At 37.2% G+C, this 24,626-nt stretch overlaps 1 protein-coding gene across 5 annotated transcripts in view; it reads right to left on the bottom strand.

The window, feature by feature from the left end:
* Window positions 1-24,626, bottom strand: part of HERC2 (HECT and RLD domain containing E3 ubiquitin protein ligase 2) — a 111,265-nt gene that overhangs the window by 39,149 nt on the left and 47,490 nt on the right. For all 5 annotated transcript variants that reach the window (XM_087967112.1, XM_087967110.1, XM_087967111.1 and 2 more), the window contains exons 38-56: window positions 23,668-23,850; window positions 22,494-22,678; window positions 19,969-20,116; window positions 19,658-19,854; window positions 19,169-19,399; window positions 18,540-18,675; window positions 17,197-17,340; window positions 12,361-12,503; window positions 10,955-11,222; window positions 10,585-10,727; window positions 10,334-10,426; window positions 7,720-7,888; window positions 7,496-7,621; window positions 5,329-5,437; window positions 4,977-5,116; window positions 4,484-4,674; window positions 4,105-4,210; window positions 3,888-3,979; window positions 2,124-2,299 (exon numbers count right to left, since the gene is read on the bottom strand). In XM_087967112.1, coding sequence (XP_087823238.1) covers window positions 2,124-2,299; window positions 3,888-3,979; window positions 4,105-4,210; window positions 4,484-4,674; window positions 4,977-5,116; window positions 5,329-5,437; window positions 7,496-7,621; window positions 7,720-7,888; window positions 10,334-10,426; window positions 10,585-10,727; window positions 10,955-11,222; window positions 12,361-12,503; window positions 17,197-17,340; window positions 18,540-18,675; window positions 19,169-19,399; window positions 19,658-19,854; window positions 19,969-20,116; window positions 22,494-22,678; window positions 23,668-23,850 — 2,980 coding nt within the window. The remainder of the gene's footprint in view (window positions 1-2,123; window positions 2,300-3,887; window positions 3,980-4,104; window positions 4,211-4,483; window positions 4,675-4,976; window positions 5,117-5,328; window positions 5,438-7,495; window positions 7,622-7,719; window positions 7,889-10,333; window positions 10,427-10,584; window positions 10,728-10,954; window positions 11,223-12,360; window positions 12,504-17,196; window positions 17,341-18,539; window positions 18,676-19,168; window positions 19,400-19,657; window positions 19,855-19,968; window positions 20,117-22,493; window positions 22,679-23,667; window positions 23,851-24,626) is intronic.

Below are 24,626 nucleotides of genomic sequence, written 5' to 3'. Positions count from 1 at the left end.
TTCATATGTACTCCTGTTATGTACCATGATTCAATTAATCATATTAAACATGTACTTTTACAGACAGGATTTTGGTCCTGCACACACACAAAATACCATCTCTGATATTGTAACATTGGAAGGGCATCCATTTTCCAGCATTTTGTTTGTAACAACAGCTCCATTACAACTTGTTTTTCAAATTAGGCTAGCTAGAATCTCAAGTACAATATGATTCAACGTTTTGGGATTGTTAAAGCCATTAGAATCCTGAGAATGTATAATTTTTTCTTTTAATTTTGTGCTGGTGTAAAAAATATTATTTTATTTCTGAAATATATCCAACTGCCTGAAACCAGCCAAACTCCAGGAGGCTTGTAGCCATGTTTTCACTATCTTCTGTAAAGTCCCTGAGGTGGGGTGATACATACTTCAGGGGATGGGGGTTGCTATAGAGAATGCTTGCCCCTGTTGAAAGCTCCTACCTATTAACAAGTAAAGGATAACTTTACTTGTTCATAGGTAAGAGCTCTCAAAAGGCATTTCCTTGATATTCAGGGGTGGGCAGAAACTGTTGGAAAAGAAATCTCTAAGATACCAAGTTCCTAAGCTATATAGGGCTTTACAGGCAGTTACCAACACTTGGAAACCTGTTGGTACCAATTGCAGTAAAGATGTGACATAACAGTATTAAGGCCAACTGCTAAGCACATACACCATGCATTTTTGATCAGGTTTTTTCGATAGACTTAGCACTCATGTGTATTCTAACAGAGAGATGCCAAGGTATCAGTGACTGTCTTCACTTCATACTGTACCAGGTAAGGCTGTAACTATCAGCCAAAGCTGTTCAAAAACTCTTTTGGCTATATTCTCCATCTCTTATTTCAGTCCCAGAAAACCCCCAGATTACGAGTCTGCTTTTACGGTGGGAAGCAAAATCCCATAGGAGTCAAAAATACAATTCTGAAATTGGTCAGCCTCAGATTTAATAGCCCCTCTATCTTATTTGAGTTGAGTGTTTTTCCCTAACCACATCCTAAAAATCCTCAGACTTGGGATATGACTGCTACAATATTGCCACCCTGGAGTTCTCCTGGTCTCCCAGCTTTCAACTTCTGCTTAATAGTAGATAGAAATCATGGCTAGGGGAAGATTTGACTCATGTGTCAGTTACAACCTTATTTGGGCTATGCTGCCCTGGAGACAGTAATTCATGCTTTCATCACTGCTCAGATGGACTACTGCAATAAGCCATATATGAGATTGCCTTTGGAGATATTCAGAAGTTTCAATTACTACAAAATACAGCAGCTACATTCCTGGTGGTCAACATTGCCAAGAACATCACCTATTTTAAAGTCGCAGCACTGGTTACCAATTGGTTTCTGAGTCCAATTCAGACTGCTTTTAAGGCTATTTACATTGCAGCACTGATATATCAGGGAAAACCTTGCAAAAACTGAATTATGATATCTAGACTGGACATCAAAAGAGAACTGTTGCAGTTTTCCCCTTCTGAAAGAGGTACTAACAGGCTTGACTCTACCAGCACTTTGAAAATTAACCTAAGTGATATTGTCCTAGGTAGGTAGTGTTTGGCACTTAGATTAATTTAACTGAATGATATTAGATTATATAGATGATGTTTGCTACTTGTACTCAATTTTAATTTTTTGTTTATGCCTTGATTTTGTTGTAATCTATTCAGCATCTACCTGAATTGAGGTGGGCTAGAAATATTACAAAACAGATAAACTGGAAGATAAACTATTTTAGCCTTCATTCTTTTTTGCAAAATGCTTAAAACAAGATAACTGTATATAATGTACAGTATTTCCAGTCTATTTCATACCCCTTTCTGCATATTTATAAGCCCTTCCTCATTAAAGCTATTGTTTTATTTTGTTACACTATTCAAATGATCTATATAAAATGTATTAAAAATGGATTATAAAATGCTTTAAGAGCGCAGTTACTCAGTTGCCATAATCTGCTAATAAAATTTAATTAAAAGATTTGACCTAAATATTCCAAATGCAGGGTCTGCTAATGCTAATCACACAGTAGGATTTGATATTATAAAATATCTAGCATAATTACAAAAAATGTTTTTAAAAGATGAATTGTTTAATATTCCATACCTCCCAGTGTTCACTTTATCATCATCATCTTCTTCATTATCAGAAGCAAGAAAGGGAACTGCAGCTAAGTCTTCGTCCTCTGCTCGGATACGTCCTAGTATACTCAGGCCATGTATCTTGCAATCAATACCAGAACTCCTGCACTGCTTAATAGCCACCTCAATATATCTGTGATACTTGGAAAAAAGAGTTATATTTACATTGTTTGAATCTTTAAAGTGTTCAACATCATTAAGAAAAGGGATTCAAGATTCATGTCATCTTTTCAACAAAACGGTTTTGCTAGCATAAGTGTCTTTCACATCCCTTTCCAAATTAACTAAGACAAAAGACACAGAATTAGAAACGATGACAAATGCTTTAGCCTTAACATTCAGAGGTGTATTAGCTACTGACATGAACAAATGTGATGAAGTCAGATGTCACACAAAATAAATAACACACCAACAAATCTAATGATTGTTTTCTCCTGTTATAGGATATATTCTCACACAATAATGGTATGTGAGAATGACCTTGTGAGACATGAGGAAGAGCTATATCCAAAGAAACAGTTGGATAAAGGGCAGCTTTATCTGACAGCAGCAGGAATGTGGTCATGGCAAATGTTTCAGAAGGGACCCTCTCTAGTTTCTTGGGCTGTAGAGGCAACGGGGAAGAAATATACTTTCAAACTTGCACAATGGATGTCAACTTTGCAATGTTGTCCAGACAGAAAGCATGACTAGTTGAATTAATTCTACTTTATTGGAGGTTACATTAACAGAATATTGCAAGTTTGAAAGAATGTTACCCTGGCTGCATCTCTTTCTTGTGTCCCAAGGCCATTCACACATACCATTACATATACCTACTCTATAATTAGATGGAGGCAGTGGCTGCAAGAATCTAAGCCTAGCTTTAGCTAATGCGGCATACATAAAGCTTTCCTACAAAAAGAAGCCCTAGTAATAGCAACTCATGGTTTTGTCTCCTCCCATACAGATCACTGCCAAGTGTTCTAGAATAGATACTGTTTTTGAAGATAATCAAAAACTGCAGTTAGTGAAAAAAGCATAAGTCCACTTATCAGTGAGTGAGAGCTGTTTCTTATATATAATACCAGTGACTATCAATTAGCTTCCAGGGAAAATTCAAAGTCCTAATTTTGACCGATAAGGCCCTATCTGGCTGTCATCCATGAACCTGCAGAACTGTCTGCTTTCAGACAGAATAGTTCAAATACACTTTGTGAGAATATTGAGGGTTCACCCCAGGAAGAGATCTGGGGAGGTGTGAATGAAATTCAGTGTTTTTTTAGTTGTAGCCCATTCTACCAGAAAACACTCTCCCTCCTGTTATATATGATGGGGAGGAAAACAGAAAGAATAGCTTTTAATAATTAACTCTATTATTAGGAGATACTACATTACTATAATTTTGGTATTTTAAAGTATTTGCCTTATAACTTTTTATTTTATACCTGATAATATGATTTATGGTACATACTATCAGAAACTTGTTGAGAATGTTCATTACCACCAGCCATGAATTACAATTAATATAGGAGCCTCCTAATGTGAAAAATGCAGTAAAGTCCTTAAACCAGCAGAAAAAAAATAGACCAGAAATCCATATTGTAAAAAACTGAAACAAAACAAAAAATTAAAGAGCTGTTGAGTATGAGAAACAACATCAAACCCAAAAATTATTAGTATTTCTTTAAAAGATATTATCCTCCATAAAAACAATATTTGTATTTCTTGATAATCAGCAGATACCTACTTCTGTGCAATCACCAAGAAGTGGAACTGTTGTATCTGTAGGATTAATATTGATAGTCTTCAACTCTATGAGGTTATTTAAAGAACTTCCACCTATGAAAAAATTAAACAAAGCCATACTGAACTATTTATATATTGCAGAGGTTTTTTTAGTGTTACAAAACTTTGAAAAGACAAAAAGTGATTGATTCTTTCTTTCTTTTCAAACCATGCCATACCTGAGACCACAACTAAAGAAGGCATGTAACTGCTGTCTGCAGGGTCCACTATCACCTTCAATCTGTGTACCAGGACATCAGGAAACATTTCCAACCGTATCCAGTGCTAGAAAATGTTATATTCAATTAATTCAAATCTTTTGAAGACATATTATGAACAGCAATTATATCTGAGTAATATTTCTTAGAGTTTAAAAACTACATTTACTAAGACAAAAATAATTATCTACTGCCACTTTGAATTATGGGGAATTATACAAGTATAACAGAGAAGCGAATGTTATGTTATGATTTATTCTGCTAATTGTCAGTACATTATTGAATTTATTTGCTTTACTCTGTTTTTGTTCTTTTAATAAACTTTTCTTTTTAAACGTACCTTTCCTTGCGAGCCAGAGGACTGCCAACACTGTTCACTTCCATCAATCAAACGGGAAGCTTGATTCACAGAAGATGACACATTCAAATTTTTAACAATTCTGGACCAATCATCGAGCAGCATGCCTCGCTGGCTACTATGATGTCTTTTTAGCTGCTTTCCAGAGCGACCACAAAATACCGGAGACTGGCCTGGTGTTGAAAGTTGGAAGATAGCTATACTAATTCAACAGTAAAAATGCAGTACAGTACAAATGCTAAAAACAAGGAAACTGTATTTGTCTAACTATATTTATGTATACCCCTCACTATATAGTTTTGTACATAATTTTATGCAGCCAAAAAGTTGGTTAGTATGAAGTTACAATACAAGTTACCTTGTGCATTATAAAAACAAAGAATTCAAAAAATACACAATTGTTCTCAAGAACATAAATAAATGAAATATTTCATGAAATGATAATGAAAACATATTTGAGTTTATTTAAATATACCTGGTTCATTTATTCTGCCGAAAGTATGTCTTGTGTTATGTTTCCTACTTTTGAAGCAGGTTTCACAGAAATCAAAATCATCGCAGTTTCTGCATTTAAATCTAGGGCCATTTATAGGGAACATCTGACAGCCATCACACCTGAATGATGACAAAAAAATAAATGACTGCATAACATTCAATTTACCATCTTGCATATTTTTTTATTCTCCCAAGGTTAAGAAATTCTATTGTTTCAGATTTAGCTGCTGCCACCTTGTGGAATTCAAATAGGACACATTACAGAAATAGCAAAGGAAAGATGCAAAAAATTAACAAAATAAAATTTGTCCCAAAAAAGTGGAAAAACTTACGTAACTCCTGGGTGAATACTGGGAACCAGTTCCATTTCTGATAATAATCCAGTCCAATGAGATTGTTGAGGGAAATCAACAATAACATCTTTACCATTGGCACTAAAAGCTTTGGCAAGGAAATATTAAAGAGTTATTCATTTATTTATTTCTAGAACTTAAATACAGTGATCTTATGTGATTCTCAACAACTAGTAAAATCAACAATGTAAAAATATACACAAGGTAAGAGTTAGAGATACACATGTAGTCACTACTGCATTTTCAGACACTTTATATTGATAAATGTGGAATATCTGGAATATATAGTATGTTAATATTATAGTGTTTCAAAACTATTATTTTTCCAATTGTGAATCAGGGAATTAACTCAAATTATCCACAGGAAATTTTTGAACATATAGATGATGATGATGATGATGATGATGATGGATGATGATGATTCATTAAACATGAAACTCAGTCAACTAAATATTTAAAAATGTATCACAAATATTATTGACTGGCGCTGATAGTTGATATGAATTGCTGCCAGCATCCTAGGTATCAACCAAGTATCTTCTTAAAATAATAATGTTGCTGTTGTTACTATAATTCTAAGAGGAATATTAGAATTCAAGGGTAGCAATTTATTTAACAGCATTTTATAACGTTTGATATTAAAAAATTCAGTGAGACATCACCAGGAGGTCAAAGAAGCAATTGTTCCCTGATATAAGCCATAGTATCTGTAGTGAATCCAGGGGTGGGATTCAAATTTTTTAACAACTGGTTCTGTGGGCGTGGTTAGGTGGGCATGGCCATGCCTGGGTGGGAGTGGCTAGGTGGACGTGGCCATGACTGGGTGGGAGTGGCTAGGTGGACGTGGCCATGACTGGGTGGGAGTAGCACCCCCCATTTTTTCCCTTTTTGGGGACCTCAAGGAAGCCTCCTGGGGGGGGGCGTTTTTGCTCCCAGAAGGCTTCCCTGGGGCCAGGAAGGCAAAGAACGGAGCTCGTGCACCCCTTTTTGCCTCCTGGGCCTCAGGGAAGCCTCCTGGGCGAAGCAGTAAGACAGCTAGGGGGATCCAGGCACAGCTGATCATCGGAACAGCTGATCGTTGGGAGAGGGGAAAGAAATACCTTAAGGAGTGACTGGGTGGGTAAAAATGTATGTCAGACATGCGTGCAATGTCGCACATGCGTGATAAGGACTGACTGGGCGGGGAGGGGAGGGGAGGGGTGGGTGAAGAAGGGCGGGCCCAGCCAGGGGCACAATTTCCTGGTTCTCTGAACTGTGCAGAATCATAACGATCAGTTCTACAGAACCTGTCCGAACCGGTAGAATCCCACCCGAGTGAATCTATCGCATGCCCAAAAGCGGAAAGGTTCAGCACAATAGAGGAATGGTTGGTAAAGATGATGGAACTTGTGGAGATGGCTAAATTAACCCCATAGTAAAGAAAAAACCTCTACCTTTATGGCTGACTGGAAACCACTTATTGGCTTTTTTGCATATAACAATAAAAATGCACTTAAGATTTGTGATTTTCAAGATTAGGGGGAAAAAGCTGGTTAATAGAAAAGAGTGAGCTTTCTTTTATAATCATACTCTTACTCTAAGAGATTATTTTGGAATTATATTTGCTGCAAAATAAATCGGAAGGTTCTTCTATTTCTTTTTGTTCTTTATGGACTTTTTTCTTTCTTCTTTCTTTATTTATACCCTTTATTATCTTGTTTTATTTTTTATGTTTTTTATAAAGCTTTCAGTGAAAATTTGTTTTTAAAAAGATGTCAAAATAATGATGTATAAATATCTCATTCTCCTACTCTTTTCAAACAAGCAATTCTGCTTCCAGGATCAATTTAAGTCAGTGATTTTTTTAAAAAAGTTTCCTCTTTTTCATCAGCCCAGAAACCCTTTGGAACAACATAAGGTACGTCACAAATAACTGCAGAAAAAAGGAAAGGAAATGTCAAAAAGCACTCATCCCCACCCACATGCGAAGTATTTTCCACTTGTAGACATTCTTCAAAAAACTATTAGAAAAAAATAACAAGAGGAAGATCAAGTTTTGAACAGTTGAATATTATTTTGTAGCAGCACAACCACTGTACCGAGACAACATCTGTAATTATTCATAACACCTCCACCTATAATTTTTTTTAAAAAAAATGCAAATTACCTTTTACTACACCCACACTTCTATGGGTAACAGATCCCCATTTGTATTTAGGTGTCATTACAGAAGTTTTTACACGAACTTTGTCCCCAATCTTTATGTGCGATGGAGAGCTTTGTGGTGGGAATCCTATAAAGTATTAAAATCAGTGATATCAATTGGTTTGAATTCTAAATTATGTCTCATTATGAATATAATCAGAATACTACTTTATATCTTCAACTCACCTATCAGTTCAACGTGGATATATCTGACCCAGTAAGTGCCACCTTTTTGTTGCCAGTCACATTGCACATTGAGATCATGCAAACCATCACGATCCAATTTTATAACTTTACCCACATCTCCCTCACAAACCTCCTCATAGGTTCTGCAACATCGGACCATCATCCCCACCTAAGACAACAATAAACAAGTGAAAAGACCAAAGTAGAACTTGATATTCAAATCATTCAAGTAATATTATATATAATAAGGAAAACTGTAAAAGGAGAAACTACTAGGGAAAAATATAGTTATAAAAATATTTAATAACAACTTGGTGGAGAAAAAAATCTTTTTAGCTCTCAATATGGAATCCTAATATCATTCTACGCAGACTTTTATTTAAGATAAAAAATAAAAAGAACCTGAAAAAATATCTTAAATGTTAAACCAACTTAGTACTACATATCTTTTTATCCCATATAATGGTTTGTTACCATTGCAATCGATTTACTTTTAAGAAAACATAAGTTTAGATTATTTATTTAAAGGATTTGCTTTCTAGCTACTTCTTTCTTAGTTCAAGATAAAAATTAAGCATATATGGGGAAAATTTCTAAACGATCTTCCAGTTGGGATTCCAAGAGCAAAATGCTTGTTCAAATATATCAAAAACTGACTACTTTAGGCTCCTATATAATAGTCCAACAATAGCCATTCCTCCAGCATCATTTTTTGAAACAAAGTGCATCGTATCTTTTTTTCTTGTTAATTTCTAAATCACTGGTACACAATTCAAAATAGCATGATCTATAAAAATGCAATGACTTTTTCAATATGAATATATGCTCAAAAAGGAGCCACTATAGCACATGATGATCATATGAACCAATGCTTGAGACTTTCAAGAAGAGATTGGACTGCCATTTGTCAGAAATGGTGTAGGGTCTCCCGCTTGGGTGGGGGACTGGACTAGATGACCTACAAGGTCCCTTCCAACTCTGATTATCTGTTAACTGTATTTCAAGGCAGATTGCCAGTATTTAACTGAGTCCATCAATTTCCTTGTAAAAGAATTCACATATGATCAATTGATACAAAATAAAATGTTTTTTGCATTCATTGTAATTTCAGATCTATAATATGGTACACAGCTGTCAAAGCGGACATCCTTTCTTATTTATGACTCAGATTTTCCAACCCCTTATCCCCTTAACCCCTCTATATTCTTGGAGATTCAGCTTAGTTTATTCCCCCCCCCCCCACACACACACACACACTAGTTATAGGTTCATAATTTTGTAATGGTAAAATCACCTTCAACCCACCCTCAAACTGACTACCTCATAGACATGTCCATGCAGTGATCTTGGCAACAATGCAGAAATGGTCAGGCAGTGCCTACCTTGGCAAACTTTTTCAATTTCCCAGTCTAGCTTTAAAGCCCTGATATTCTCTGCTGGTAATCAGATCCAAACTTGCTTAGTTTCCATACCTTGAAAAGTTCACCTAGGTAGTGCCATCTATTATTTTGTATATGTATTAGAACATATTAAATCTTTAGCAGTAGAGAGAATTCTAAAGCAGCTAATGTTGTCGGTCCTCATGTTAGATGTAAACTGAAGGCTCTGCCATGTTTTAGCAAATGGCAGTTATTCTATACATTCTTAAATACAAAAGCCATACAGTCAATCTTATTAAGTGACCTAAGATATATTTTCTACACTCTATCCAGGTTCTCTGGAAAAGGACAACTATCATATTTTAAAATCTGTTTAAAGATTTTAAACAGCTGTTCTTAAAGATTAACGTGTGTTTTCGGTTTTGTACTCTATTGAAAGCACAGCATAAATTAGTCATTACTGTAGTAGGAAACATATTGTCTTCTGGGTGTTGCTGAATTCTAAGGCTGCTATTTCAAAATATTTTTTTAAAGCACGCTGGGGCACAAACTGCTTGTCTGGAAATTTTTAAACCAGCTACATTTTTCTTTCTCAGAAGCATGTCAAAATTGCAGAGCACACCACAAAGACCTACACAGCACCATTTAATTATATCCCCCATGAATTATAAGTAACATAGCCAGGGGGATAGATTAATATCTGGAGTTACATATTTTGTCCGCTCCCATCATACATTTTAAAGCTTATGAAACTTCTTTAATCATTATAAAAAGCTCAACTATTGTACATGTTCATAAGTACTAGAAGCTAACTTATTGGGAATCAGGCAAATGGTCTACTTAATTATATATTGCCTACATAAGTAGGTATTAATCCTCCAGGTTATCATATAAGAATCTTTTCAGTTCTATTGAGAGATGCCATTGAAATGTTTATGTTATTATTGGTTTGTAATTTTAAAATATTAGCTGCCCAAATCTTTAAGAATGGACAGAATAAATAAAATAAAACCTGTGCTGCCATTAACTTTCACTGATAAAAATAAAGCAGGAAGAGGAGGAGGAGGAGGAAGATGGAGGAAGGGTGTCAGTACCTTCATAAAAGGCAAGATTGAAATATCCTGAAAAATAATATAAATGGCCTTTTGAACTTAATTGATGTTGTCCATATCTACTTTTCTTTATGCATAATACTTCTTTCAGAAAGAGAATTGTATAGTCATACACATGCGTACCTGAATATTCTCCCGGACATATACTGCATAATCATCATTACTTAAGAAATCAGCTCTTTTCTTATATGTTTGGCTTTCTGTTACAACAGCAGACTACAATAAAGAAAACAAATGTTCCAGTTGTCATAATAATATATCATAAATGAAATGTCATCTCCATTAACAACTATAGAGAGCTTGCCACTATTTTTTTTTTTTTGGGGGTAAGTTAGAAAAACTTTATCAAAATCATAGTTGTTCCTAACATTTACCACTGGATATGCGGCTTCTGCTTCCTCTACTTCTTCTGACACTTCATCATCTGAATATTCATCAGATATAGTGTCACCATCTGAGAAATCGGTAATTTGAACGTCAGGATGATCCAAAAGCCAGCCCACCAAGGCTTCCACCCCTAGATTAAGACATCAATAGAATTGTTCATATAAGTATAAATATTTAAATTATGCTTTTATTTTATATTACCACTTCAAATCATTATGAACCTTTCAACCCATCTTCCATAATATTTTTCCTACATCTAATACTTCACTACTATATCCAATCTTTATATTTACCCTGTATTATTTTTAATACAGTACAAAACAAAGATATTCCATGAATACTAAAAACAAGAAATACCTGGTAATCCAGAAGCACTTCCAGAAGTTCCTGATAGTGATTTCAATGCAAATTCAATATTCTTTCTAGGGAATCCCATTTCCATAAGTTGCACAACAATTGGGAGTGGTGGAATGGGAGATGCCTTGCATTTTTTTACTTTTGCAGGTCGGATATGTTGGACTGTAACAGGTGTTGTAGCTTCACTGGAGCTACATTCTTCAAAGACCGGAGTTGAAGGATGCCCAGATTCTACGGCCAGATATTGACATATGGCAAGTGCAGCAGCCTATAGGAAATTTTATATATATAAGCTCTATTTAACACAAAGTAACATAGAAGACAACACATCCATTTATTTTATGGCAGACTTAGACACAAATCCTATGGCATACTTAAAAATAACAGTTAAAATGCTAGGAAGGCAAGAACCTAAGCTAGAAATTATATGAATTATTGTGGCAAAATCTGGTTTACCTAATGCAACCAAATCACTTTGGATGCAACATAATTTTTTTAAGCATGCAAATAACTACAGTATGCAAGGGCATACAGCAAAGCATTTTAAATATCTCTATTTTTCATGAGCCATACAAATTTGTTATCAACGAACTATTCTTCTGGAATCAATATAATTATTATATCTCTAATAAAAATATTAAATCAGTATCTTTAGAAGAAATAGAGTTGTGCTGCTGCTCATGCTTTAATTTTAGCATTTTCTCTGTGTAATTTATTTAGGGGGGCTGTGGCTTCTTTCTACAGAAATGAATATATCCAAGATAAAAATGCAATAAATATTACATCTTTATAAAATACAATGTCAATATTTTTTGTAAACAAATGCAACTGAACTTTTAAGTAACTAAAGTTGAAAACTGATTTACACTGCTGACATAAGAATCTTAAATATGTAACTTTTTCAGTACACATGATGGATGATTCTGCCTAAACCTCTTTCACAAAAGAGCCTCTCCTGAGCTAAAACAAAATGGGTTTTTATTCTTTGTAAACTGCCCAGACTCCCTGAGAGTGAGTGGGCGGCCATGTAAATCTTCTAAATAAATAAATAAAAATTATTTGAAATGTTAACTAAATACAGAAACATCTGAGAGAAATAAAATCAGCAATATAATGATTGTCAGCATTCCTGGGATCAGTCATGGTTTGGTCTCTGTGCTTCTCTCAACAGCTATTTCATTTGGCTGCTTCAGAGAAAAAGGTGACATAACAAGTCTTTTTTTACTGAAATGGTTGTCACTAGTAACTATTCAACCTTTATGTGTCATGTTTCATGATGCTTGGATGTGTCTCTTTTTCTACTGTATATAGTAAGTTTTAATTTTTAAAATATATACATATAAACCTTATTCACAGGTTTACATTGATGGTATATGGTTTAAAATAGCAAATGTTAAACAAAATACCTCAAGCTCTTGTTTATCAAATATTGCTTTTACTGGAGATGGTTGTGTTGCTGCTGTCAACAGTTGCTGCAAGAGGATCATGGGAGGCTGAGGCCCTTCTGGAGACATGTCTCCCACCTCAGGTGATGCCACTGCACCATCATCTTAAAGCAACAAAAACGTATTTTAAGCTGTAGAACCTCCATACCAAAACAAACCCCCAAAGCTTATATATTCTTCCAGAAACAGTCCATAATGTATCTTATTTCAAATGTAAACAAATATTTCTTTAAGTCTGCTTTTACTGGTATATGTACACATCTAGTTAGTTTAGCAGATATTTAATAGCATAAAGGAAAAAAAGAATCAAAAACATTGCGCAAACCCAAACAAGAATTCTCAAAATATTAGGTCAATACTACATATAAAGTAATCTTAACCGTTAATGGAATCAATCATCAATATTTAACTAAAGTAGTTAAACCAGTAGAAATTATCAATTAGAACAGTGTTATTTTTTTAAAAAAAATCCACCAAATTTAGGAGATCCACTCTTATTATGAAAAAACAGACAAGAGATCATTTAAAAAAACAAGGCTAAAAGAAATCCAATTATGGATTCAGTATAAATCCAAATACAGAATTATAATCCATGAATGGGTTATATGTGTGCTACTTCTTATAATCCTGAGCAACAGAGCTTTTTATTTCTGTCAAGCTCTGTGCTTAAATCCCTATTCCTAGTACAATTATCTTTAGTTTATTACATAATTTAAATACAACAAGGCCAATACTGAAGGTGCAGCAAGCATAAGTACAACGGAGCGGCCCAATTGTATAAGTACCCTTCTCATGCTAATTTCAATTAAAGTTACAGGACAGAAAAAAACAGTTTCTTTTATACTAATGAAACCAGCATCTGAATGATAATCTCTGTGATAGAGTGGTTGGATTAAAATTAAGATGACCAGAGTTCAAATTCCTAGATAGCCGCTGAGGGCCAAGTAGACTTATCACATAGTACTGCTTGAGGATAAGAAGGAAAATACTCATGGATGTCTCCTAAACTATTCAAAGAAAGTAAGGACTAAAAAAGGAGTGCTTTACTGATGAAAAAATAAAAATATCTGTGGATCCCCTTTTCGTCCCTCATATTATATCCCTGTCATCTATTTTGTTTAATTATATTAAACATATTAAACATACTCAGGCTACCATGTATCTCACTAATCTATTTATTTTCTTCCTTCCACCTTTGTAGGAATATATGATCCCCATATGTCCAGGGGTGGGATTCAATTTTTTTAACAACCGGTTCTGTGGGCATGGCTAGGTGGGCATGGCCATGTGACTGGGTGGGTGTGGCTTTTTTGCAGCAAACACCCCCCCCCCATTTTTGGGTCTTCTAGGCCTCAGGGAAGACCTGGGCCTCAGGAAGAAAAAAAACAGAGCCTAGAGGGGGCGTTTTTGCTCCCAGAAGGCTTCCCTGGAGTTCAGGAAAAAGAAAACAGAGCCTGGAACACCCTCCCACCCTCCATTTTGGGGCCTTCTGGGCAGTGGTGGGATTCAAAAACTTTTACTACCGGTTCTGTGGGAGTGGCTTATTTGGTGGGTGTGGCTTGGTGGTTATGTGACTGGGTGGGCATGGCCAACTCAATGTCACTCACGTCAAGGGGTGCCTCAACTGGCCCCTCCCCTCCTAGCCATTCCTTATCACACCCAGCCTCAACATATCTATAGTTCTGTAAAAATGTTATTCACCTTTTTTGACTTTATTATCTACATACTATAGAAGTACTTTCATGGACCACTGAAAGGAGGAAATGGCTCACATGCTTTGCCCAAGAGTGTGATAGGAAACAGGCTTTTAAGGGGCTGCCAGAAAGAGGGGGGGGCAATGTATTTTCCAAAGAAGCAGAACGCAAACAAGAAGCAATGGATGGAAACTGAACAGACAGAAGCAACCTAAAACTATGGAGAAACTTCCTGACAGTGAGAACAATTAACCAGTGGAACGGCCTGTCTCCAGAAGTTCTGGGTGCTCAATCACTGGAAGTTTTTAAGAAAAGCTGGACAGCCATTTCTCTGACATGGTATAGACTGCACCCCAAGGTCCCTTCTCAGTGTTATTCTGTTATTCTGACACTTTTCCAGGATCTCTACTCAAATTTATTTTATAATTTCACATATAAAATAGCCATTCGTGTAATACAACCTGTATATTGTTCAAAACAGTAATTATTATGGCTGATGTTTGACAGCAAGCCTAAGTCAAAGATCGTAAGAGTGCTTCTTTCTCTGTATGTATACAAAATATCACAGACGAGGAATAGCATATTAAGCTGGACTTATGCAACCTGATGTACAAAATAAACACACATATTTATGCTCTGGACTAGACATTGATGTAAATACCTGAAAAATATGTGGTAGCCCTGGGCAAAAGAAAAGCAGTAAAATCACTCTAGATTTCGTGTAGGGACAGTGTATCATATTAACACATGATAAATAATGAAACTGTCGGGCTCCGTGGAATCCTTGCCTGACAGCAGTGATTGCGGACAGGAGAAGAGATAGCCTCGTCAAAAGAAAAACGTCATCAATGTCAGCCGAGTAGTTTAGAGGCTGAATAGTTTAGAAGAGAGTTTAGTCTGAAGAGAGGGGGAGGGAACGCTCTAACCAGCCAGCTTGTTTATCTGGGATGGACTGAGGCAACGAAAGGAGCTGTGGAAGGGAGTTGCAACAGAATGCGAGGGGGAATCCCTGCTGTAAGGGATAATCGGCAAGCAGTTCAACTGCTTAAGGGAGGGGATAGAACAGGAGGAGTATGGTTGTGGGGAAACTAAGGATATAGCTGGGAATCGTGGATAGTGAGCATGCGATGTAGGACTATGGGGTTTGGGAAATTAGGGGTAATAGGACAATTGGGACACAAGTGTAGGGCGGAGGTAGAAGTGTTTAGGTGGGTGGAGTAAGGGGATAAATTGCGCTGGAAGGCGGTTGCTTCCAGCACTAATCTTGTTTGGGTCTACTGTGCTTGCTGATTTATTGTACGTAGAAAATAAACTACTATAAACCATTCCGTTTATTGCTTCATATCTACGGATTCCAGGAAAACAGCTAAGAGGAACAATTAAAAAGTAACAGCACAGAGTTTTCTCTCTTTCTTTCCCTTCCAATTTCTTTTTCTTTCTTTTTCTTTCACATGCGTACAAATCCAGAAATACAAAAACACTCACAAAGATAAAGCTATCATCCTGATTTTTATTATTTTTTTACCATTCAATTTCTATAGTTTGTAGGGAAAGGAACCGTAATATTTTTTCCCCAAAGGAAGAAAAGAAGTATCTACCAGCAGAGGGAAGAACTAGGGGGAAACATGATAGCATTGTTACACACACACGGCTGATCTGGGATGATCTCCAGTCAGCAGCGGGCCGGGGGGGAAAGGAAGAAATGGGTGGCGCACCCCCCACTCCAGCCCGCTCTCTCACATGCGCGCGCGTGCGCGCGCACACACACACACACCCCTGGCTGGTCTGGGACGATCTCCAGTCAGCAGTGGGCAGGGGAAAAGGAAGAAACGGGTAGCGCCCCCACTCCACTCCTCTCTCTCTCTCTCTCACATCTCACGCACACACATACACACACGCGTACACACACACACACACACACACACTAGCTAGGCCGCGCCAGCAACGAAGCGAGCCAAGCGAGCCCAGGAACGGGGGGCTTGGCAAGCTCAGGGAACGGTAGGGAAGGGGAAGGCAAGCTCTGGGGACACTGGGGGGGACTAGCGCGACTCGTAGGCTTACCTTTCAACAGGAAGATCAGAGCTGCTCAGTTGGGACATAGAGCCAGGCACCATGTGGGAAAGCAGGTTAAGCCACGAGGACCCAGTGTGGAGTGAGGAGTGACTGGGCGGGGCAAGTGAGCAAGCTGCAATGGGAAACCAGTTCAGGGGTGTGGCCAGCCAGAAGTCGCTACCTGTTCAGCGACCCACGCCAAATTATCGCTACCGGTTCTCCCGAGTAGGTGCAAACCGGCTGAATACCACCTCTGCCTCTGGGCCTCAGGAAGCCTCCTGGGGGGGGACATTTTTGCTCCCAGAAGGCTCCCCTGGGCTCAGGAAGAAAAAAACGGAGCCTGGAGGGGACATGCAGCACCCCCTCACCCTCCATTTTGGGGGCTTCTGGGCCTAAGGGAAGCCTCCTGGACAAAGCAGTAAGACAGGAGGGGAATTCCAGCACAACTGATCATAGTAACAGCTGGCGGTTGGGACAGGAAAAAAAAAAAACCTTAAGGAGTGACTGGGCAAGGAAGAACCCAGTCAGTGATGTCGGGCATGTGCACGATATTGCACATACGTGATAAGGACTGACTGGGTGGAGAGGGGAGAGGAGGGGGAGAGGGGCAGGGCCAGCCAGGGGCATGATTTGCCAGTTTTCCGAACTGCACAGAATCATAACCACCCCTGCATATGTCTGATATCTAACACTAAAAGAACAAATACTTTCCTCTTAATTGATAAGTGAAAGAGAGCCTATTCTTTTTACCTCATTACTCTAGTATCTGAACAAATCTATTTTTGGGCAACTAATTAATTAGTGAACCTATCTATACATACAAAACATCATATCTGATAGGAACAGCTTGTTGCTTCCAAAAAAACCATTAATAAACATTTCTGGATAGGTGTATACTGCTGCACAATTCTAAGTCGGGTAACTTACCATGAGGAAAAACAAGAAAAGGTAATCACTGAAAATCCAATTCCCTCTCCATTATGCTGCCTAGTTAAGTAGAAACAGTAAAAAATATGAAAATTGTAAAAAAGACAATTAAGTCGAATTTTACCTGTGGGAACTGTGCTATAATCTTGTACTGCTGGTTGCGATAAGATCTGCCTTAATTTATCCTGGTACGAAAGCAGAGCTCGGCCTGCTTTTAATATGTATAGCTTTAATTGCTGGCATCTCAAGAGATCCAAGTCTATTTGTCCTGTTCAAAATATATTAGAGGCATTTGTTAGCACAACTGATAGGAAACATTAGAAATAAACATGAAAGATAAAACATATTTTGTTTCAGGCCTGGAACTAAGCAACTCCATTTAAAACCTTCTATCTGAGTTTCTGAGCTGGCTGTGTTACAACAGAGAAATAGGAACTTGAGTAGTTCATATTCTAATGGAATAATACTGAAATATGTTTACTATTCAGGTTCTCTGATTTTTACCCAAAGGCTGCAAAAATTAATAGGAAAAATGTTCGTGCTGACAGTACAAAAATTTATTAAAGGCGATGATTTTTAAAATTATTAAAATAAATATCCTTAAAACAGTAAGAATACAATTCTTATCTCATCCATTGAAAATCTGTTCAGATTACAAAGGTGTTGTGGGAAATTACTACTTTAAATTACCTTTTCCTTTCCACCTTCATACACATTACAGATCTGGACATGGGACTGAAATAACATTGGTAACTGGCTGATGACCTCAATGGTTCATCCTTCTGGTCCTATCAGGCCCTTTGTCTGATGTTTAGTACAATTCTCTGTGATATTTGTATGATCCAACTGTAATGACTAGATATTGGAAAGACTGTTCTACAGTAGTTCCAGTCCTTTCCTTGGTGAACAGTTTTAACCAAAGAGGGAGGAGAAGTCTGCTTGATGGATACTTTTGTGACTCTATAAATAAACACTCCTTTTTAACATTATGTGAGCTGCAGGGAAAGGTCACTTGTCAGCTTGGGGTAAGATGCTATCACTGTACTGTTGATACTCAGTTATACAACATCACCCTGGTCTGATCTGGATATGAAATTTAATTCCTGACCCAGTATCTGGAAGCTGCTTAAGGACAAGATGGAATGAACTAGGCTGAAACTAAACCCACACAAGATACAAAAGTTTGACATAAAAATATCAAATCTATAAGTTCTGGAGATTGCTTTATGAAAGAGATGCACTACTCCTGAAGGAGCAAGTCCATGACTTGGTGGCTCTTGGATTCAGAGCTACTGTTGGATGAGCAAAGCCTCTGCCCAAATTTGGCTTAAAATAATCCTTGAATAATTCTGTTTAATGCTGATAAAAGCATTAATCCCCTTTAGAATCAAATTACATTTCTTATTTCCAGTTTAACAGTCTTGTTATCTTAGACAGAAGAATACTTTCAAGTGGAGAAATATATACCAGAAAGGCCCTGGTTGGGAGTCTTCATTCTTTGTTTTTCTACTTTACTTCCAGCCAGATTTACCAACTGAGCCCAGACAGAAAGCATGGGTTCAGTGAAAGGTAAGTTATTCACATTAAACGGAACCACAGGAACCTAAGAGGAAACACAAATGTTATCAATGTAATTTCATTACAGTTTAGACAGCAAGATTTATTTATTTTCATCAGAAATCACTAGGTCCCATTTCTAGAAAGAAGAAACCCAAGATTTATCCAGCAAAGTCATATTCTTGTTCTCAAAAAGAAACCTATACCTTGAGACTTTGGAAATTGCAGTTCTCTGGTCTTAAAAGATATTTTGCTACAAATCTGAGTATGTAACATAAAAACGAAACAAAATGGGAAGGTGGACTAAAGATTTTCACAATAGACTTAAAGCTGTCAGTGAAATTACAAATATCACATCAGTGCCACTATCATCTCAGAGCAGCAAGGTCATTTCAAGAGGTTCAGGATTTAAGGGAAAGTCATATCCTGTGTTTCAGGATACATACACTTCTACTTCTTATCCACAACATTTCCCAAGTACTGTGTTTAACGATCAATTTGCTTGTTTTCAATATCCTAACATCGCTTAAGGCACTCACTGGTTTTAGTTGGCTGAAAGGACAAACTCTGCAGGTTCTCATGTCATAAAATTGCACTGTGATTTTCCCTTTTGGAGTAATCCTTGTCACCGTGCCTTCTCCAAATTCGTCATGAACTACTTGGCCACCTAACCGCAACCGACTGTCTATTCCACCAATAACTGCCAAAACAGCCATCAGACCTCCCACTTCTGGAGTCTCAGAATCAGGAAAACAGTCTTCCAAAGCAGCCTAGTAAAAATGATTAAAATCTAGTTAAACTACAAGGAGCAGTTCCCTTAGTAGAATATATACATACATATATAATCATACATTTAAATCTTTTTGCACATAAAATCAATGCACATATGGGATATTAAGGCAAATTTAATGTTTAAGAATTTTAAAACTTCATTACAGTGCTAATTGAAAAAAGTATAATTGACTGAATTAATTGCTTTCTTTAAAAAACAACAACAAATGAGTTGATTGTAAAGATGTGGGAACTACCCCTTCTGACTCTTTTCCTGCAAAGATGTGGGTGATGGAGGTTAGCTGAGAGTTGATATACTTGTTTATGAGTCCATTCCACTGGCTCAATGAATGCAAAGTCCTCAATAGAGCAACAATCTCTTCAGCTAAAGTACTGCTGTGAGTTGCAGTCAGGGAGGCCTGAGGCCTAGCTTTCCTTCTTCTCAGAGTAGATTCTGCAAACAAACAAACACAGTGTAGAAGAAATGAAAGAAAGCTAAGATAAAGTTACACCCATGAAGGATGAATGGACCAAACACTATATCAATGAAGACAAAATATTTTCTTACCTCTGAGCAGTGGGATATCTGAAGAACATGTAGTCAGCAAGCTACCCAAAAACCCAAATAATTTTTCCACAAGAAATTTCATATCGCATGACCTTTCCATTTTATCCCAGGAAGGAAGCACTGCTTGTAATAAGTGCACCGCAAGGATCTAAAACAATAAAATGGGGGGGGGGGGGAGCACTACTGATTAAAAATAATTGCTTTAAAACAAAACAGTCCATTTGTAAAATTAATTAAATTTCCAGTGCATCTATACATTCTAACATGTTAATATATACACTTTCCTAAAAGAGATACTGGTTGCATACATCTGGAGTCAGGACACCCCACTGATCTCAATAGTTTTTATCCTCAGATGAGTTTATTTAGGTTATTGCTAGGTTAGAGCTGGGTTTATTTAGCCCAACATGCCATATGTACTGGAACAGGAATTTTAGAAGAGATACTTGCAACATTAAACTGTTTTTCTTCATTCTTCAGAAAGGAAATGGATATATCATAAACCCTATGTCAAACCCAAAATTGACATATGTGTAAATGCTGATAGATTGGTGGGGGAATTCCATGAAAAATATCCACACAAGCCAAAACCAAATTCTGTGGGTGGCAGAGGAGGTTAAAATGCAAATTGTATGTTTGTGTTTAACCTAATTTCAAACTTTGTGTATTTTATGTCATTGCAGGGGTTTCTTTTCAAATGAGGGAGGGCAGCCTGTCAAGCCTAAAATTGATATGTGTGGCCATTTTAGTTAGGCTTATTTTTTCTTACTTTCTCTGTGGCAGTCATGGGGGAAGGGTTTTGGGCTTGCCACATTCCTAAGGGGGGAGGAGTGGAGATAAAGAGAGTTGTTTTGGCTAGGTGATCTTTCTTCCCATGGGAAACAAGCTGTCCGTGCCCCTTCAGGTGGAGATTTATGACATCAAGCAACGTTGAATTACTTCTACTGGAGAATGTGACTTTGGGGGGTTGTTTCTAACTTTTAATATTGTGGGGTAATTCCGGGTTGTGTCAGATCTGGAATTACCATGGACTTTGCCAATTTAATGCTTTCCTAAATAAAAGAAATTGTATTGAAAGATGGACTTTGTTCTTTTCTTTTTAAATGGATTTCATCACTTGGAAACCTGACACTCTACTGAGTTCAGTGACTCTAGGAATAGACTTTCTATTTCAATCAATGCTGGCCACATTCTCATCTTGTTCCCCCTGTACACATAAAGGATGATAATTTGCAATTAAAACCTCTATTGCCATAGAAGCTTTCCATCAGTTGTGGTTCAAATTTCCCCAAATCCCTATTTCCATAAATACAAATAAACTAGCTCGATACCCGTGCTTGAAACTATGTGGTCCGGCTTAGTTTTGGGGGAGGAAAATAAGGAGGGGGGAATTCTGCCTCTGCCTACCAGCATCCATCGGTATTCATCTGGCTAGCGTTCACTCAGTGTGTGAGAGAGTTGAGGGCTGTTTGGAAACTGAAACAGTATTTGCTGTATGAGTAAGAAGGAAACAGCAAGGAGCCTGGCCATGGCTTAGCTCAACTGTTCTATATTAAAGCTGGTTGCTGCTGTGAAACTGAAACTGAAACTCCTCTCCTCTGCTTATGTTTTGCATTTGGAACAGATTTCTTTTCAGGTGGGGAGGGGGAGTAGAACTTCTTAGCATCAGAGCATGTTAATAATATACGAAATACTAATGCTCTGATAGTCATTTTGAAAAATCCTTTCTTAGTGAACACCTAGAAGCCAAGAGGAACATAGGTGCCAAATTTCAAGTTTGTAGGCTTTACGGTTCTGGAGATTTTATGATGATGCATGAGTGGTATTTCGCTTTTATATATATAGAGATAAAGTAGAGAAGGCTTTCCAGTAGAGATATGTGTCCTCCCCACATGGAGTGTGAAGGGAGATAGATAGATCTAACATGTTTATCCACGTCCAACTGGAAGGAATGACAGCAGTTTCACCGCTTCCTCTAGCCTCCATTTCCACATTTTCATTATTTCCAGCTTTGAACAATTCGTTTGGTTTGACAGTATCTCCATATTCTCATCAAGATGGCCCACACTCCAGCACAGGAGAGAGAGAAAAAAATCTAAGTTTCCTTTTGGTAAATACAATATTAAGTCATGGCCTGTTTTCAAAATGTGAACATGCTATGAGTATTCCCTCCCCTTATTCTTTGAAAAGAAGATCTGGCATGGCACATGCTTATAATTCTCCCATGTTTTCCAAAAAGTTTGCAAGACAAAATATCTGTTCCTAAACAGAGAGAGGGATCTAGTGTCTGCTGCCCATATATATTCTTCATGTCTTGAGCACTCTTAACCAATACTTTTAGGCCAACCTGCCCCAGTTCTCATGACTCTCTCATATTTAAGGTAGATGCAGTGACAAAGCCACACTACATATTCACGCTGATCTTCTAAGACATCTGCTTCTAAATTATAACAAAGCTATCAAAGACAGCTTTAAAACTATACCATGAATCAACCACTGATTGTTAAAACATTATATGTTGTTACCTGTCGTTGGAGAGATGCAGCAGTGAATGAATCATGTCCCTCTACAATTTTCATTAGCAGCGTTATCCACTGTGATGTACTTAGAGTGCTGCACATTTGAGGCATCAGTGCTATACTTCGGATGAATCCCAGGGTACACCAGCTCCGATGTTGCTCTTTGTTAACTAATGTATTTGGCAAGGAAGCTGCAAATAATTAACAATAACCGAGTAGTAATCAACATTGATGTAATCGTATTTCTGATCACACAGTAGAAATTCCTATTGCTCCCACTCTCTGCTCCTCTAAAAGATGGAGAATGTGAGCCTTAAAAGGGGGGGAGACTTTTTCCCTTTTTCTTCAGGCTAACTGGAGAGAGAAACAAATCAGACTTTCAAAACCACCTTGTCCTCTATTTCATTTTACTTTACTGTAATGTATCTAAACAAAAAAAAAACCTCAAACAATTATAAAAGAGAAACATTAAAAACGGAAGTTACACCAAAGATTTTTCATTCTATAAAGGAAGAACTTTTAAGGCACAGTAACTTATGAACTGACTAAACTTCTGAAATGTTCTCTTGCCTTTAAAGGTTACTTAGAAACTATAGTGATCCAAAATGTGGCAGCCCACATAGTAATTGGCAGCTGCTGGTGGAGGCACATTACTCTTGTGCTTTGAGTTCTGCACTGGCTTTTAATAGGCTTCCAGGCACAAGTTTAGACATACAAAGTCCCTTATGACTTGTCATTTAGTAACCTACAGTACAGCGTGTTTGGTCATGTCATGAAAAATAACCAGTAGCTCTCCTCTTCTGGAAAGTAAAGGGAAAAAGCTAAAATGCACTGCTTTTCAGAGGTGTTTATTCTCCCTTGAAATCAGCCTGGTCCCCCCTCTGGTTTCATTCAGGAAAAAAAAACCATTCAAAATGGTGCTCATCTCGAGAGAATGTACAGCTTGTGCAGTTAATATGACTGAATATAATTGACATTATTATTATTTCTGGGGTGGGAGATTATAATTCCATGACATACAATTATAAATTTTTATGTGTGGATTATTTAGTCATGTCTAGATCATGCCAAAGATTATCAGATTGTGCCAGGATGAATGAATAAATCAAATAAACACGCAACATTCTTGTTTTACTGATATGGGTGGTGAAAACAACAGAATATAATGCACTGGATTTACATGATTTTTCTGTCGTGCCACTTTCTACCAGCATGCGGAGCAATCCACACAAAGTTCTCGTTGCTTCATTCTGCATTACTTCAGCGTGAAGGCCGGCAGAAAGGCAGAGTGTTTGCAGAAGATTCACCGTGCTGGTCAGCATCATGGAAGTAGGATGGAGATTTTTTTCAGCATGTTCTCCTTCTAAAACAAGAGTCATAGTAAATTACTGAAAACAAGGTTAATATATTTCAGCTCCCTCGTTTTCATAGTCACTCTACATAAAGTCCAGTAATATAAGCTTAGTCTTTTAGTTATGATCAGTATAAAAATCACAATATTTCCTAGAGAATAGATGTGTTAATCACAAAAGAAGATAGATTTATTTTATCATGCATGTCAAAAAAACACACAATTCAGAAAGAATAGCTAACATTGCTAGTGCAAATAACAAAGAAAAGCAAGAACTCTCATGTCTTTGAAACATTATAGGGGAGCAGAAAGATAAATGATAAAAGCTTTTGATTCACATTACAATATACTAATATAGTATCCCTTTGTTTGATATACTAATAACATGAAAGAGGATAATAATAGACTACTAGACAACCTATGACTTCTCGAATTATCCTTTTAAATATATTTTTCTTACCTAAACAGAGAAATAGAATGACCACAGAAGGACAAAATGTCAGTGAGAGCAACTTCCACTTACTGGTCAGCTTCCCCACTGAGTTTGTGGAAACCGGCCATGAGCGACAGAAATCCTTCCTTCCTTCCTTCCTTCCTTCCTTCCTTCCTTCCTCCCTCCCTCCCTCCCTCCCTCCCTCTTCTTTTTCTCCTTCCTCCCTCCTTCCTTCTTCCTTCCTTCCCTTCCCATATTACCAAGCATTTTCTTTTAATACTTTGAATCTTTTGAAAAAAGAGAGAAGACAGAAGAAAATCTGATGAGATTAAATCCACTTCCACCATAGAACATG

Source organism: Notechis scutatus, chromosome 5 (genome assembly GCF_049901735.1).
Source record: "Notechis scutatus isolate UNSWTSFEM ecotype Mainland chromosome 5, rNotScu1.2, whole genome shotgun sequence".
In the NCBI taxonomy this organism is placed as follows: Eukaryota; Metazoa; Chordata; class Lepidosauria; order Squamata; family Elapidae; genus Notechis; species Notechis scutatus.
This window is presented reverse-complemented; position numbering and strand designations above follow the sequence as displayed.